The sequence below is a fragment of the Nerophis ophidion genome, linkage group LG05, assembly GCF_033978795.1.
Source record: "Nerophis ophidion isolate RoL-2023_Sa linkage group LG05, RoL_Noph_v1.0, whole genome shotgun sequence".
NCBI lineage: Eukaryota > Metazoa > Chordata > Actinopteri > Syngnathiformes > Syngnathidae > Nerophis > Nerophis ophidion.
The window spans coordinates 14,736,451-14,751,222 of record NC_084615.1 but is presented as its reverse complement, the minus strand read 5'-3'; the positions used below and the strand labels follow the sequence as shown (position 1 = coordinate 14,751,222).

At 39.6% G+C, this 14,772-nt stretch overlaps 2 protein-coding genes and 1 long non-coding RNA gene across 5 annotated transcripts in view; 2 read left to right on the top strand and 1 right to left on the bottom strand.

Annotated features, from left to right (window-relative positions):
• The first annotated feature begins 1,564 nt into the window (after positions 1 to 1,564).
• LOC133552717 (uncharacterized) lies at positions 1,565 to 11,024 on the top strand. Its single transcript, XR_009806755.1, has 2 exons — positions 1,565 to 10,395; positions 10,428 to 11,024. It is a non-coding gene; the product is annotated as an uncharacterized LOC133552717 (long non-coding RNA).
• On the bottom strand, positions 5,705 to 12,537 carry si:ch1073-303k11.2 (LRRN4 C-terminal-like protein). Of its 2 annotated transcripts, none has more exons than XM_061900124.1 (2): positions 12,423 to 12,537; positions 5,705 to 6,642 (listed from the first exon to the last, which is right to left on the bottom strand). In XM_061900124.1, exons 1-2 carry the CDS (start codon positions 12,511 to 12,513, stop codon positions 5,882 to 5,884), a joined length of 852 nt encoding a protein of 283 aa, XP_061756108.1. In that variant the 5' UTR covers positions 12,514 to 12,537; the 3' UTR covers positions 5,705 to 5,881. The 2 variants fall into 2 exon arrangements, with proteins under 2 accessions (XP_061756108.1, XP_061756109.1); XM_061900125.1 differs by lacking the exon at positions 12,423 to 12,537 and adding an exon at positions 10,002 to 11,626.
• Positions 11,894 to 14,772, top strand: part of slc16a2 (solute carrier family 16 member 2) — a 98,456-nt gene continuing 95,577 nt past the window's right edge. Inside the window, exons 1-2 of one of the 2 annotated variants that reach the window (XM_061900123.1) lie at positions 11,894 to 12,683; positions 12,769 to 12,865. The gene's annotated coding sequence lies outside the window, so the exon portion shown is untranslated. Of the gene's footprint in view, positions 12,866 to 14,772 lie in introns of both variants that reach the window. The other variant, XM_061900120.1, reaches the window with a different exon arrangement.

The following is a 14,772-nucleotide window of genomic DNA, read 5'->3' as shown; positions in this document are numbered from 1 at the left end:
CAAGAGCTACTTATTGGGTACTGATTAATGCAAAAGGCTACCAGTTTGATACACACTTAAATGAATTGGCAGAAATAGCCAATTTGCTCAATTTACCTTTCATAAATAAATCTATACGTATAAAAAAAATGGGGATTTCTGTCTGTCATTCCATCGTACATTTTTTTTCCTTTTACGGAAGGTTTTTGTAGAGAATAAATGATGAAAAAACACTTAATTGAACGGTTTAAAAGAGGAGAAAACGGGAAAAAAATTTAAATAAAATTTTGAAACAGTTTAAATTCAATTTTGACTCTTTAAAATTCAAAATTAAACCGAAAAAAATGATTAGAAAAACTAGCTAATTCGAATCTTTTTGAAAAAAAAAAAAAAAAAGAATTATTGAACATCATTAATAATTTTTCCTGATTAAGATTAATTTTAGAATTTAGATGACATGTTTTAAAAAGGTTAAAATCCAATCTGCACTTTGTTAGAATATATAACAAATTGAACCAAGCTATATTTCTAACAAAGACAAATCATTATTTCTTCTAGATTTTCCAGAACAAAAATTTTAAAAGAAATTCAAAAGACTTTGAAATAAGATTTCAATTTGATTCTACAGATTTTCTAGATTTGCCAGAATAGTTTTTTTGAATTTTAATCATAATAAGTTTGAAGAAATATTTTACAAATATTCTTCGTTGAAAAAACAGAAGCTAAAATGAAGAATTAAATTAAAATGTATTTATTATTCTTTACAATAAAAAAAATAATTTACTTGAACATTGATTTAAATTGTCAGTAAAGAAGAGGAAGGAATTTAAAAGGTAAAAATGTATATGTGTTTAAAAATCCTAAAATCATTTTTAAGGTTGTATTTTTTCTCTGAAATTGTCTTTATGAAAGTTATAAGAAGCAAAGTAAAAAAACAAATTAATTTATTTAAACAAGTGAAGACCAAGTCTTTAAAATATTTTCTTGGATTTTTAAATTCTATTTGAGTTTTGTCTCTCTTAGAATTAAAAATGTCCAGCAAAGCGAGACCAGCTTGCTAGTAAATAAATACAATTTAAAAAATAGAGGCAGCTCACTGGTAAGTGCTGCTATTTGAGCTATTTTTAGAACAGGCCAGCGGGCGACTCATCTGGTCCTTACGGGCGACCTGGTGTCCGCGGGCACCGCGTTGGTGACCCCGTTTCTACAGTACAAAAACAAAAAAAAACGCCTGGTTTATTTTAATTTCAATTAAAAAAAAAAAAAAAAAAAAAATTATATATATATTTGTTTTTGTTTTTTTTGTGTTGAATATCAACATCATTTGAGGACTTGTGTATGTATATTTATCCATCCATCCATTTTTCCTACCGCTTGTCCCTTTTGAGATCGCTGGAGCCTATTTCAGCTGCATTCGGGCGGTAGGCGGGGTACAACCTGGACAAGTCGCCACCTCATCACAGGTATATATATATATATATATATATATATATATATATATATATATATATATATATATATATATATATATATCATCAATCAATGTTTATTTATATAGCCTTAAATCACAAGTGTCTCATCCTTGGTACAGAGCCCACATAAGGGCAAGGAAAAACTCACACCCAGTGGGACGTCGGGGACAGTGACAATGATGACTATGAGAAACCTTGGAGAGGACCGCATATGTGGAGGTGGGAGGGGCCTTTCCCCAGGTGCATGTCCTTGAAGGTGGGAGGAGCCTATCCCCAGGTGCATGTCTTTGGAGGTGGGAGGAGCTTATCCCCAGGTGCATGTCTTTGAAGGTGGGAGGGGCCTATCCCCAGGTGCATGTCTTTGAAGGTGGGAGGAGCCTATCCCCAGGTGCATGTCTTTGGAGATGGGAGGAAGCCGGCGTATCCGGAGAGATCCCACGCATTCACGGGGAGAACATCAATCACTCAATGTACTTTAGTGCCAATAATTCTGCATCCAATGACTGAAGAAGATCCTTTTTGACACTTTTTGAAGTCAGGATCCAAACAGCCAATGATCTTTTACTTGCTGACAGGTAATGTCCTCCACAGTGGACTTGTTGATATGAGTGTGTTTGTAAGAAAAGTGAAGTAACTTTGAACACAAACTGATCTTTGCCTTGACGTAAACTGTCTGGGTGGTGCTTTATGTCTGAACAATGGACGTCTGGATTGAAGATTCTTCAAGAAGATTTTGGCTTTACTTGCATTTCCTGCCATGCAAAGTACGTTTTCTGGGGTGATTTGTGTCGTGATTGGCTGGCTGCAGTTTCCTTGGAAACGCTTGGGATGAAAGTGGTGAGATTTGCCTGGCAGAAAGCAGACTTTCTTACCCGCGCCAAATACGTTTTTATTTGCCAGGGTTTGTTTGTCTGCTCAACTCAAAAAGTTCTGGACAGATTTGGATGAAATGTGCGAAAAGGACAAGGACAAGTCTTCCTGTGTACTACACTTTCCTTCCTGCTTACGCCGTTCTACGCCTGCACCTTGCCACTCCAGTTCTACGCCTCGCACCTTGCCACTCCAGTTCTACGACCGCACCTTGCCACTCTGGTGCTGGCCAGAGATATTTTTTGACCTGCACAAGAATAACGCACCAGATATAAAATCTAGTCTTAGACTTAGATTGTTACATCCGGTCTTGGATTTAGATGGGTCACATCTAGTCTTAGACTTAGATTGTTACATCTTGTCTTAGACTTAGATTGGTCACATCTAGTCTTAGACTTAGATTGCTACATCTTGTCTTAGGCTTAGATTGTTACATCTCGTCCTAGACTTAGATTGTTACATCTAGTCTTAGACTTAGATTGGTCACATCTAGTCTTAGACTTAGATTGGTCACATCTTGTCTTAGACTTAGACTGGTCTCATCTAGTCTGAGAAAAGATTGTCCTAGTTTTAGACTTTGATTGTTACATCTCGTCTTAGACTTAGACTGTTACATCTCGTCTTAGACTTGGATTGTTACATCTAGTCTTAGACTTAGACTGGTCACATCTTGTCTTAGACTTAGACTGGTCACATCTAGTTTTAGACTTAAACTGGTCACATCTAGTCTTAGACTTAGATTGTTACATCTAGTCTTAGACTTAGATTGGTCACATCTAGTCTTAGACTTTTATTGTTACATCTAGTCTTACACTGAGATGGGTTACATCTAGTCTTGGACTTAGATGGGTCACATTTAGTCTTAGATGGTTCACATCTAGTCTTGGACTTTGATTGTTACATCTAGTGTTAGGCTTTGATTGTTACATCTAGTCCTAGACTTAGATTGGTCACTTCTACTCTTAGACTAGATTGGTCACATCTAGTCTTAGACTTAGATTTTTACATCTAGTCTAGGACGTAGATGGGTCACATCTAGTCTTAGACTTAGATTGTTACATCTAGTCTTGGACTTAGATTGTTACATTTAGTCTTAGACTAAGATTGTTACATCTAGTCTTAGACTTTCATTGTTACATATAGTGTAGGAATTAGATTTGTCACATCTAGTCTTAGACTTACATTGGTCACATCTAGTCTTAGACTTAAATGAGTCACATCTCGTCTTAGACTTGGACTGGTTTACATCTAGTCTTAGACTTTGATTGTTACACCTAGTCTTAGACTTTGATTGTTACATCTAGTCTTAGACTTGGATTGTTACATCTAGTGTAGGAATTAGATTTGTCACATCTAGTCTGAGACTTAGATTGGTCACATCTCGTCTTAGACCTAGATGGGTCACATCTAGTCTTAGACTTAGATTGTTACATCTAATCTTAGACTTAGATTGTTACATCTAGTCTTAGACTTAGATTGTTACATCTAGTCTAAGACTTTCATTGTTACATCTAGTGTAAGAATTAGATATGTCACATATAGTCTTAGACTTAAATGGGTCACATCTCGTCTTAAACTTAGATTGGTTTACATCTCGTCTTAGACTTAGACCGGTTTACATCTAGTCTTAGACTTTGATTGTTACATCTAGTCTTAAACTTGGATTGTTACATCTAGTGTAGGAATTAGATTTGTCACATCTAGTCTGAGACTTAGATTGGTCACATCTCGTGTTAGACCTAGATGGGTCACATCTAGTCTTAGACTTAGATGGGTCACATCTAGTCTTAGACTTAGATTGTTACATCTAGTCTTAGTCTTTCCTTGTTACATCTAGTGTAAGAATTAGATTTGTCACATCTAGTCTTGGACTAGCTTTTTACATTTAGTCTTAGACTAAGATATGTCACATCTAGTCTTAGACTTAGATTTTGTTACAGTTAGTCTTGGACTTAGATTGTTACATCTAGTCTTAGACTTTCATTGTTATATCTAGTGTAAGAATTACATTTGTCACATCTAGTCTTAGACTTAGATTGGTCACATTTAGTCTTTGACTTAATCGGGTCACATCTCATCTTAGACTTAGACTGATTTACATCTAGTCTTAGACTTTGATTGTTACATCTAGTCTTAGACTTTGATTTTTACATCTGGTCTTAGACTTGGATTGTTACATCTAGTGTAGGAATTAGATTTGTCACATTTAGTCTTAGACTTAGATTGGTCACATCTAGTCTTAGACTAGATTGGTCACATCTAGTCTTAGACTTAGATTTTTTTACAGCTAGTCTTGGACTTAGATTGTTACATCTAGTCTTAGACTTAGATTGTTACATCTAGTCTTAGACTTTCATCGTTATATCTAGTGTAAGAATTAGATTTGTCACATCTAGTCTTAGACTTAGATTGGTCACATCTAGTCTTAGACTTGAATGGGTCACAACTCGTCTTAAACTTGGACTGGTTTACATCTCGTCTTAGACTTAGACTGGTTTACATCTAGTCTTAGACTTTGATTGTTACATCTAGTCTTAGACTTGGATTGTTACATCTAGTGTAGGAATTAGATTTGTCACATCCAGTCTGAGACTTAGATGGGTCACATCTCGTCTTAGAGTTAGATGGGTCACATCTAGTCTTAGACTTAGATTGTTACATCTAGTCTGAGACTTAGATTGGTCACATTTAGTCTTAGACTTAGATTGGTCACATCTAGCCTTAGACATAGATTGATCACATCTCGTCTTAGACTTAGATTTATCACATCTAGTCTAAGACTTAGATTGGTCACATCTCGTCTTAGACTTAAATTTGTCACATCTAGTCTGAGACTTAGATTGGTCACATTTAGTCTTAGACTTAGATTGGTCACATCTAGTCTTAGACTTAGATTGATCACATCTAGTCTTAGACTTAGATGGGTCACATCTAGTCTTAGACTTAGATTGTTACATCTAGTCTGAGACTTAGATTGGTCACATTTAGTCTTAGACTTAGATTGGTCACATCTATCCTTAGACTTAGATTGATCACATCTCGTCTTAGACTTAGATTTATCACATCTAGTCTAAGACTTAGATTGGTCACATCTCGTCTTAGACTTAAATTTGTCACATCTAGTCTGAGACTTAGATTGGTCACATTTAGTCTTAGACTTAGATTGGTCACATCTAGTCTTAGACTTAGATTGATCACATCTAGTCTTAGACTTAGATTAGTCACATCTAGTTGTGTTTATCACTACTATAGGGTGAACCCATCCTTGCCCAGGCACCCCCTCCTAGTTTTGGAATATACATGTTTGGAGCTGTGATGATCTAATGCCCTGAGATGAGTGTACTATGGGAAATAAATCAATAGATAGAACAAACTGTACCCACTTGTATTGATCCAAATAGGCTCATTTTATTACCAAAGTTTTATATCACAAAATATTTCCAAAAAACGTCTAGGAATCTACATTAGTCAATTTGCCCGCAAAAACATGTAGTTGTAACCCCCTAAGATTGTCTAGTTCTTGGCACCTCTCTATGGTAAATAAGCTCTCCTAGTGTATCTCACAGAGTCTCTTCCTTGTTATATGAAGGGTTACCAAGTCCATCGGCCGAGTCTCTCTTTGCCTTTTTGCTGGTCCAACATCTCCAGAAGATGATGGCCGAGACGAGGAGCAGAAGGGCGACTCCTCCACAGACGATGGCTGCCAATATGTTGAAGTCTGAAGACGGAGGATCATAGCGCTGGCAGGAGAACTGGGAGGGTGTGCTGTGTCCGGCTTTGTTCACCGCCTCCACACAGACCTTTGTTCCTGCTTCCAGAAACCCCACCGGACTTCGTCGGAAAGCGTTGCCAAATTCCAGGACTTGTCCGTCTCTTCCTTCCACCACCACCTTGTACTGAGTCACCACGGAAGAAGGAGAACACCACTGCACCTCCACCTTGCCCCGGTTGTCCCCCTCCCTGATTGGCACCAGGGCTTGGACTCGCGGCGCATGCGGAGGCGTGTCCGGCCCGCTGACGCCAGGACAGAGACAACCCCTGGTGTCCGCCAGCTGGGCACAGGGCACCTGCTGCTCCGAGCAGGGGTTGAACGGGCAGAGCTCGCGCTGAAGGAAGTGAGTCCTGGTGGTGGCCAGAACCACGGGCGGCACCCGGCTGGCCTGCTCGTCCTCGTCGTAATAGTCCTCGTAATCGTCTGCACCGAAGTCTGTGATGAATGTGATCCGTGGACGCGTGATGGGAGGAGAAGTGGAAGCGCCCTCGGCGTGGAGGCCAGGCCAACTCATCAGAACAAGGAGAAGCACATGTAGTGATGTCATGTCTGTGGAGGGACATATCAGGGTATCAATACCATAGGGACGTGACCATCATCAGACAGGGTATCAATTCCTTAGGGACATGACCATCATCCTACAGGGTATCAATACCATTGGGGACATGACCATCAACATACACGGTATCAAGACCATAGGGACATGACTATCATCCTACAGGGTATCAATACCATAGGGACATGACCATCATCATACACGGTATCAATACCATTGGGGACATGACCATCATCCTACACGGTATCAATACCATAGGGACATGACCATTATCCTACACGGTATCAATACCATTGGGGACATGACCATCATCCTACACGGTATCAATACCATAGGGACATGACCATCATCCTACACGGTATCAATACCATTGGGGACATGGCCATCATCCTACACGGTATCAATACCATTGGGACATGACCATCATCCTACACGGTATCAATACCATAGGGTCATGACCATTACATACACGGTATCAATACCATTGGGGACATGACCATCATCCTACACGGTATCAATACCATTGGGGACATGACTATCATCCTATAGGGTATCAATACCATAGGGACATGACCATCATCATACACGGTATCAATACCATTGGGGACATGACCATCATCCTACAGGGTATCAATACCATAGGGACATGACCATCATCATACATGGTATCAATACCCTAGGGGACATGACTATATATCCTATAGGGTATCAATACCATTGGGGACATGACCATCAACATACACGGTATCAATACCATTGGGGACATGACTATGATCCTATAGGGTATCAATACCATAGTGACATGACTATCATCCTATAGGGTATCAATACCATAGGGACATGACCATCATCATACACGGTATCAATACCATTGCGGACATGACCATCATCCTACAGGGTATCAATACCATAGGGACATGACCATCATCATACAGGGTATCAATACCATTGGGGACATGACTATCATCCTATAGGGTATCAATACCATTGGAGACATGACTATCATCCTATAGGGTATCAATACCATTGGGGACATGACTATCATCCTATAGGGTATCAATACCATTGGGGACATGACCATCAACATACACGGTATCAATACCATTGGGGACATGACTATCATCCTATAGGGTATCAATACCATTGGGGACATGACCATCATCATACACGGTATCAATACCATTGGGGACATGACTATGATCCTATAGGGTATCAATACCATTGGGGACATGACCATCATCCTACAGGGTATCAATACCATAGGGACATGACCATCATCCTACACGGTATCAATACCATTGGGGACATGACTATCATCCTATAGGGTATCAATACCATAGGGGCATGACCATCATCATACACGGTATCAATACCATTGGGGACATGACCATCATCCTACAGGGTATCAATACCATAGGGACATGACCATCATCATACACGGTATCAATACCATTGGGGACATGACCATCATCCTACAGGGTATCAATACCATAGGGACATGACCATCATCATACACGGTATCAATACCATAGGGACATGACCATCATCCTACACGGTATCAATACCATTCGGGACATGACCATCATCCTACACGGTATCAATACCATAGGGACATGACCATCATCCTACACGGTATCAATACCATTGGGGACATGACCATCATCCTACACGGTATCAATACCATAGGGACATGACCATCATCCTACACGGTATCAATACCATTGGGGACATGGCCATCATCCTACACGGTATCAATACCATTGGGACATGACCATCATCCTACACGGTATCAATACCATAGGGTCATGACCATTACATACACGGTATCAATACCATTGGGGACATGACCATCATCCTACACGGTATCAATACCATTGGGGACATGACTATCATCCTATAGGGTATCAATACCATAGGGACATGACCATCATCATACACGGTATCAATACCATTGGGGACATGACCATCATCCTACAGGGTATCAATACCATAGGGACATGACCATCATCATACACGGTATCAATACCATTGGGGACATGACTATATATCCTATAGGGTATCAATACCATTGCGGACATGACCATCAACATACACGGTATCAATACCATTGGGGACATGACTCTCATCCTATAGGGTATCAATACCATTGGGGACATGACCATCAACATACACGGTATCAATACCATTGGGGACATGACTATGATCCTATAGGGTATCAATACCATAGTGACATGACTATCATCCTATAGGGTATCAATACCATAGGGACATGACCATCATCATACACGGTATCAATACCATTGGGGACATGACTATCATCCTATAGGGTATCAATACCATTGGAGACATGCCTATCATCCTATAGGGTATCAATACCATTGGGGACATGACTATCATCCTATAGGGTATCAATACCATTGGGGACATGACCATCAACATACACGGTATCAATACCATTGGGGACATAACTATGATCCTATAGGGTATCAATACCATTGGGGACATGACCATCATCCTACAGGGTGTCAATACCATAGGGACATGACCATCATCATACACGGTATCAATACCATAGGGACATGACCATCATCCTACACGGTATCAATACCATTGGGGACATGACCATCATCCTACAGGGTATCAATACCATTGGGGACATGACTCCTCCAGAATCCAACATCTTGTCGACAGAGGGTTGTAAAAGTGACTTTGGAGCAAAATGGACACTAAAGAATATCTAACACATTTTATCTTGACCACAAGGAAGGGTTTTAAATGGTCACAGTTCATTAGGAAGCAGTGCGGCTTCATTAACTCGGAGCCGTATTGAACACCTACACAAATACAGAGAGTTCTAGCAAATATCTCTTTGGTGAGCAATCGAGCTCCTGTTTGCAGATCCATGATCAAATAAGAAAATATCCCAACAACGGCCAATCTGCCAGAGGGAAAGTGGCCTCTTTAGTTCCTATTTGGAATGGAACATTTGCATAATTCGTCCCACAGACATAGAAGTAACCTCGTTGTCATCCATGGAACTAAAGATGTACTCAAGAACAGAAGAATAGATGTTTTTGTTCCTGTTCCCATCGTCTCTGATGGTGCAGGTGCGCACTACACAATACACACGTTTATCTCCACAGTTCTTCTCTCCTACAAAATCAATAAGACACCAACATTGGATTGATGGATTTCTGGACTTGAGTCAATTAACTCCTGGAGTTTTGCCATAAAAGTTCAATGGTTTCTGTGGGAACTTGAATCAAGCATAAATAATGACTGCGTCAACAAGAATAAAGCACTAAGTTGTTTTGTAATCAGGCCTCAGCAAAAAAAAATAGGTTTCCTGTACCTGTGATGGAGGGTTCCACTTTTCACTCTTTTTCCACACGTTCTCTCGCTGTTGCCTGGTCTTGCGTTCAAGTTCTCTCGCTGTTGCCTGGTCTTGTGTTCACGTTCTCTTGCCGTTGCCTGGTCTTGTGTTCAAGTTCTCTTGCCGTTGCCTGGTCTTGTGTTCACGTTCTCTTTCCGTTGCTTGGTCTTGTGTTCAAGTTTTCTTGCCGTTGCCTGGTCTTGTGTTCAAGTTCTCCTGCCGTTGCCTGGTCTTGTGTTCAGGTTCTCTTGCCGTTGCTTGGTCTTGTGTTCAGGTTCTTTTGCCGTTGCCTGGTCTTGTGTTCAAGTTCCTTTGCCGTTGCCTGGTCTTGTTGTGTTCACGTTGTCTTGCCGTTGCCTGGTCTTGTGTTCAAGTTCTCCTGCCGTTGCCTGGTCTTGTGTTCAGGTTCTCTTGCTGTTGCTTGGTCTTGTGTTCAGGTTCTCCGGCCGTTGCCTGGTCTTGTGTTCACGTTCTCCGGCCGTTGCCTGGTCTTGTGTTCACGTTCTCCTGCCGTTGCCTGGTCTTGTGTTCACGTTCTCCTGCCGTTGCCTGGTCTTGTGTTCACGTTCTCCTGCCGTTGCCTGGTCTTGTGTTTAAGTTCTCCTGCCGTTGCCTGGTCTTGTGTTCACGTTCTTCTGCCGTTGCCTGGTCTTGTGTTCACGTTCTCCTGCTGTTGCCTGGTCTTGTGTTCACGTTCTCCTCCCGTTGCCTGGTCTTGTGCTCTGACTGTGCAAAGAATCTCCTCAACATCCCCTCTTGTTCTCCCCTTGGTGCCTCTCCCTCCCCCTTTCAATCCCACATGGCGCTGAGCACTATTTATTCCCTCTGCTCTCTTTCTCAACATGCTTCAAGGCACCATCACACTTTTATATGCTTAAAAATAAGGAATGTATGTGTTTGGGGCGTGTAGTGTCACCGTCTGCTGCTCGCCGTATGAAGAGAGAAGTTGCTTGTTTTGTTTTTATTTTATTTTGTTTGCTATTGAAGCCGTGGTAAAAACTTCTAGGTGCTCCATGACAAGAACATTAGGTCAGCGTCACTGCGTGTTTAGAGAGTAGGGGGTGAGGAATGCACACATGTGTATTTATTAGCCCCCCCCCTTCCCCATGGAGCGTGACGCTAAACGCTAATCCCTCGAAGGGGTAAAGCTGGCAAAGATTGCAGGGGAGCAGCCTTTTTCTTCAATCCATCTCTCAACTTGAGGCACATTTTCCTTCAAATAAATGGTTTTATAAAGGAAAACAATGCGTGTGAGAAGAAAGTGGGCCTGTATGAAAAGTGCGGCACTGACCACGTTGACACAAAGAGAGGGACAACACAAACCTTGCTGGAATACGAAAGCTCTTTTTGAACAAATGCACACAAAGCCAAAGCCACGCCCACAAATGTGGCGTTTACGTTTGCCTGCATGTTGTGTGGGTATCGTCCAGATGTGGCGGACGGAGAGAAAGTGTGTCAAATGTCAACTTACAGGGGCTGTAGTACCAAACTCGGGGGCCTCTGACTACTTAAGGGCAAGCATCCCATCCCACCTTAAACCCGACATCGCGGCCCCACACACACCTGCATACTTGCCAACCTTGAGACTTCCGATTTCGGGAGGTGGGGGTTGGGGGGGGCGTGCTTAAGAGTAAAATATTTAATATATGTATATATATATATATATATATATATATATAAGAAGGACTTGACTTTCAGTGAATTCTTCTAGCTATATATATATATATATATATATATATATATATATAGCTAGAAGAATTCACTGAAAGTCAAGTCCTTCTTGTATATATATATATATATATATATATATATATATATATATATTTATATATATATATATATATAAATTAAATAAATACTTGAATTTCAGTGTTCATTTATTTACACATATACACACACACATAACCCTCATCTACTCATTGTTGAGTTAAGGGTTGAATTTCTCATTCTTCTTCTATTCTCTGTCACTGTTTGTTAAGGACTCAGGTGCAGAAGAGTGACAATTGAACTCAGACTTTATTTAATTAAATTTCTATGCTATCTCTAGAACAGAGTGATCAAAACAAAGTGGCTACAAAATCTATCTGAGGAACAAAGGAATGTAGCAAAGGGCATAAGGCCGAAAACAGAAAAAATCACTCCATAAGGAGGAAAAGGGCAATAGCAAAATTTTTATACGAATCTAATAGCGAAAACTAACAATCTACAATTATCTACAAAAGGAAAATCATTCATGCAAAGTAGTCGAGAAGGCAGTAAACTAAAGACGCTCCAGAAGGAGGGAAAAGGAAAACATGGCACTATGAACTAGATACAAATTACTAGCATGAAAAACTTTAGCAACAGAAAATCACTCTCTTAGAGGAAACAAAGAAATCAATAAATAAAGTGAGACAATACTTATCAAAACTTGGTACAAGGCTGTGGACAAGGCTGGAGGCACGTAGCGAGACGATATACTCTGGCACAAGACAAGAGGAGGAAGAGACATTTATACACATGAGGGAGGGTGACACAGGTGGGCACAATCAGGCAATCAGGAGAGACAGACCAGTGACACGGGAGGAAGGGCAAGTTACCTGAAACGAGAAGGAGAGTTAACCTTTCAAAATAAAACAGGAAAGGACAAGACAACATGAAACCAGACAAGACTTCACCCAGGTGTGACACTGTTTTTCTAACCATAAGCATGTACAGTAGATGGCAGTATTGTCCTGTTTAAAAGTGTCACAACATTGCTGTTTAGGGCAGACGAACTGCTTTACGGTGTGACGTTTCGTTGGCATTGTGGTGATGCGGTTGCGTTCTCTCGTTGGTGCAGTCGGAATGGACACAGGATGAAGGTAAGAATGATGATTTATTTAACATTACAGAATAAACTAAGAACATAAATACTTGCACGAAGGCACAAGAGACGATTACCAACAGAACTAGCATGTGAGCTAGAAAGAACAAAAGACATTAGCATGTGAGCTAGGGAAATAAACAAACGAGGGAATAGCGTGGAAGCGGGGATAGCGACGTCACCTGTTCCATGAAATAGCAAATTAGACTGCGAGGACGAATGACAAACAAGGGCAGGCTTAAATAGAGGGATACTCAAAACGCAGGTGCGCGTGAAAGACAAAAGGCAGGTGACACAAATGCGTAACTATGGAAACGGAACAAAACAGGAAGTGCCACCAGGAACTAAGGAAGACAAATACTAACAGGATGTGATACAAAACAGAACAAAACCAGAGTATGTCATGATCCGAGCAGCAGATCATGACATACAGTAGACGAAAACTTGACTGCACAGTAGATGGCAGTATTGTCCTGTTTAAGAGTGTCACAACATTGCTGTTTACGGCAGACGAACTGCTTTACGGTATATGAAAACGTGACTGCTGTTGTTGTGTGTTGTTACCGCGCTAGTAGGACGTTAATAAAACTGCCTAACAATAAACCCACATAAGAAACTAAAAACTCGCCCTCGATCATTCTACAGTTATAACGTATCTATCTATCCATCCATCCATCTATCTATCTATCTATCTATCTATCTATCTATCTATCTATCTATCTATCTATCTATCTATCTATCTATCTATCTATCTATCTATCTATCTATCTATCTATCTATCTATCTATCTATCTATCTATCTATCTATCTATCTATCTATCCATCCATCCATCTATCTATCCATCCATCCATCCATCCATCCATCCATCCATCCATCCATCCATCCATCCATCCATCCATCCATCCATCCATCCATCCATCCATCCATCTATCTATCTATCTATATATCTATCTATCCATCTATCTATCTATCTATCTATCTATCTATCTATCTATCTATCTATCTATCTATCTATCCATCTATCTATCTATCAATCTATCTATCTATCTATCTATCAACAAGTATTAGTGATATTGTTCTTATGAATATGAACAAGTGTTAGTGATATTGTTATTATAAATATTTGCAAGTATTAGTGATATTGTTATTATAAGTGCTAACGCACAAGCCTGTGTACAATTTTGACAAGATCGACTGGCGAGGTGTTTCCTTGCTTCCCTGCTCCCTAGATCATAAATCCTACAACTCATCTGGACAGAAGAAGTCTGAGGACATAGTCCAGGGGTCATCAACCTTTTTGAAACCAAGAGCTACTTCTTGGGTACTGATTAATGCGAAGGGCTACCAGTTTGATACACACTTAAATAAATTGCCAGAAATAGCCAATTTGCTCAATTTACCTTTAATAAATATATATATATATATATATATATATATATATATATATATATATATATATATATATATATATATAAAAAAATGGGTATTTATGTCTGTCATTTCGTCGTATATTTTTTTTCTGTTACGGAAGGTTTTTTGTAGAGAATAAATGATGAAAAAAACACTTAATTGGACGGTTTAAAAGAGGAGAAAACACGTAAAAAAATGAAATTTAAATTTTGAAACATAGTTTACCTTCAATTTCGACTCTTAAAAATTCAAAATTCAACCAAACAAAATGAAGAGAAAAACTAGCTGATTCGAATCTTTTTGAAAAAAATAAAAAAAGAAATCATGGAACATCATTAGTAATTTTTCCTGATTAAGATTAATTTTAGAGTTTTGATGACATGTTTTAAATAGGTTAAAATCCACTTTAAAATAAGATTTAAATTTGATTCTACAGATTTTCTAGATTTGCCAGAATATATATTTTTTAATTTTAATCATAATAAGTTTGAAGA

Bases quoted from the DNA above. Each gene is read 5' to 3' on its own strand.
- si:ch1073-303k11.2 (XM_061900124.1), bottom strand. From the start codon at position 12,513: ATGTCTCTTCCTCCTCTTGTCTTGTGCCAGAGTATATCGTCTCGCTAC. The intron at 6,643-12,422 runs GTATTGTCTCAC...GTCCCTCCACAG, and splicing joins CTTGTACCAAGTTTTGATAA to ACATGACATCACTACATGTG.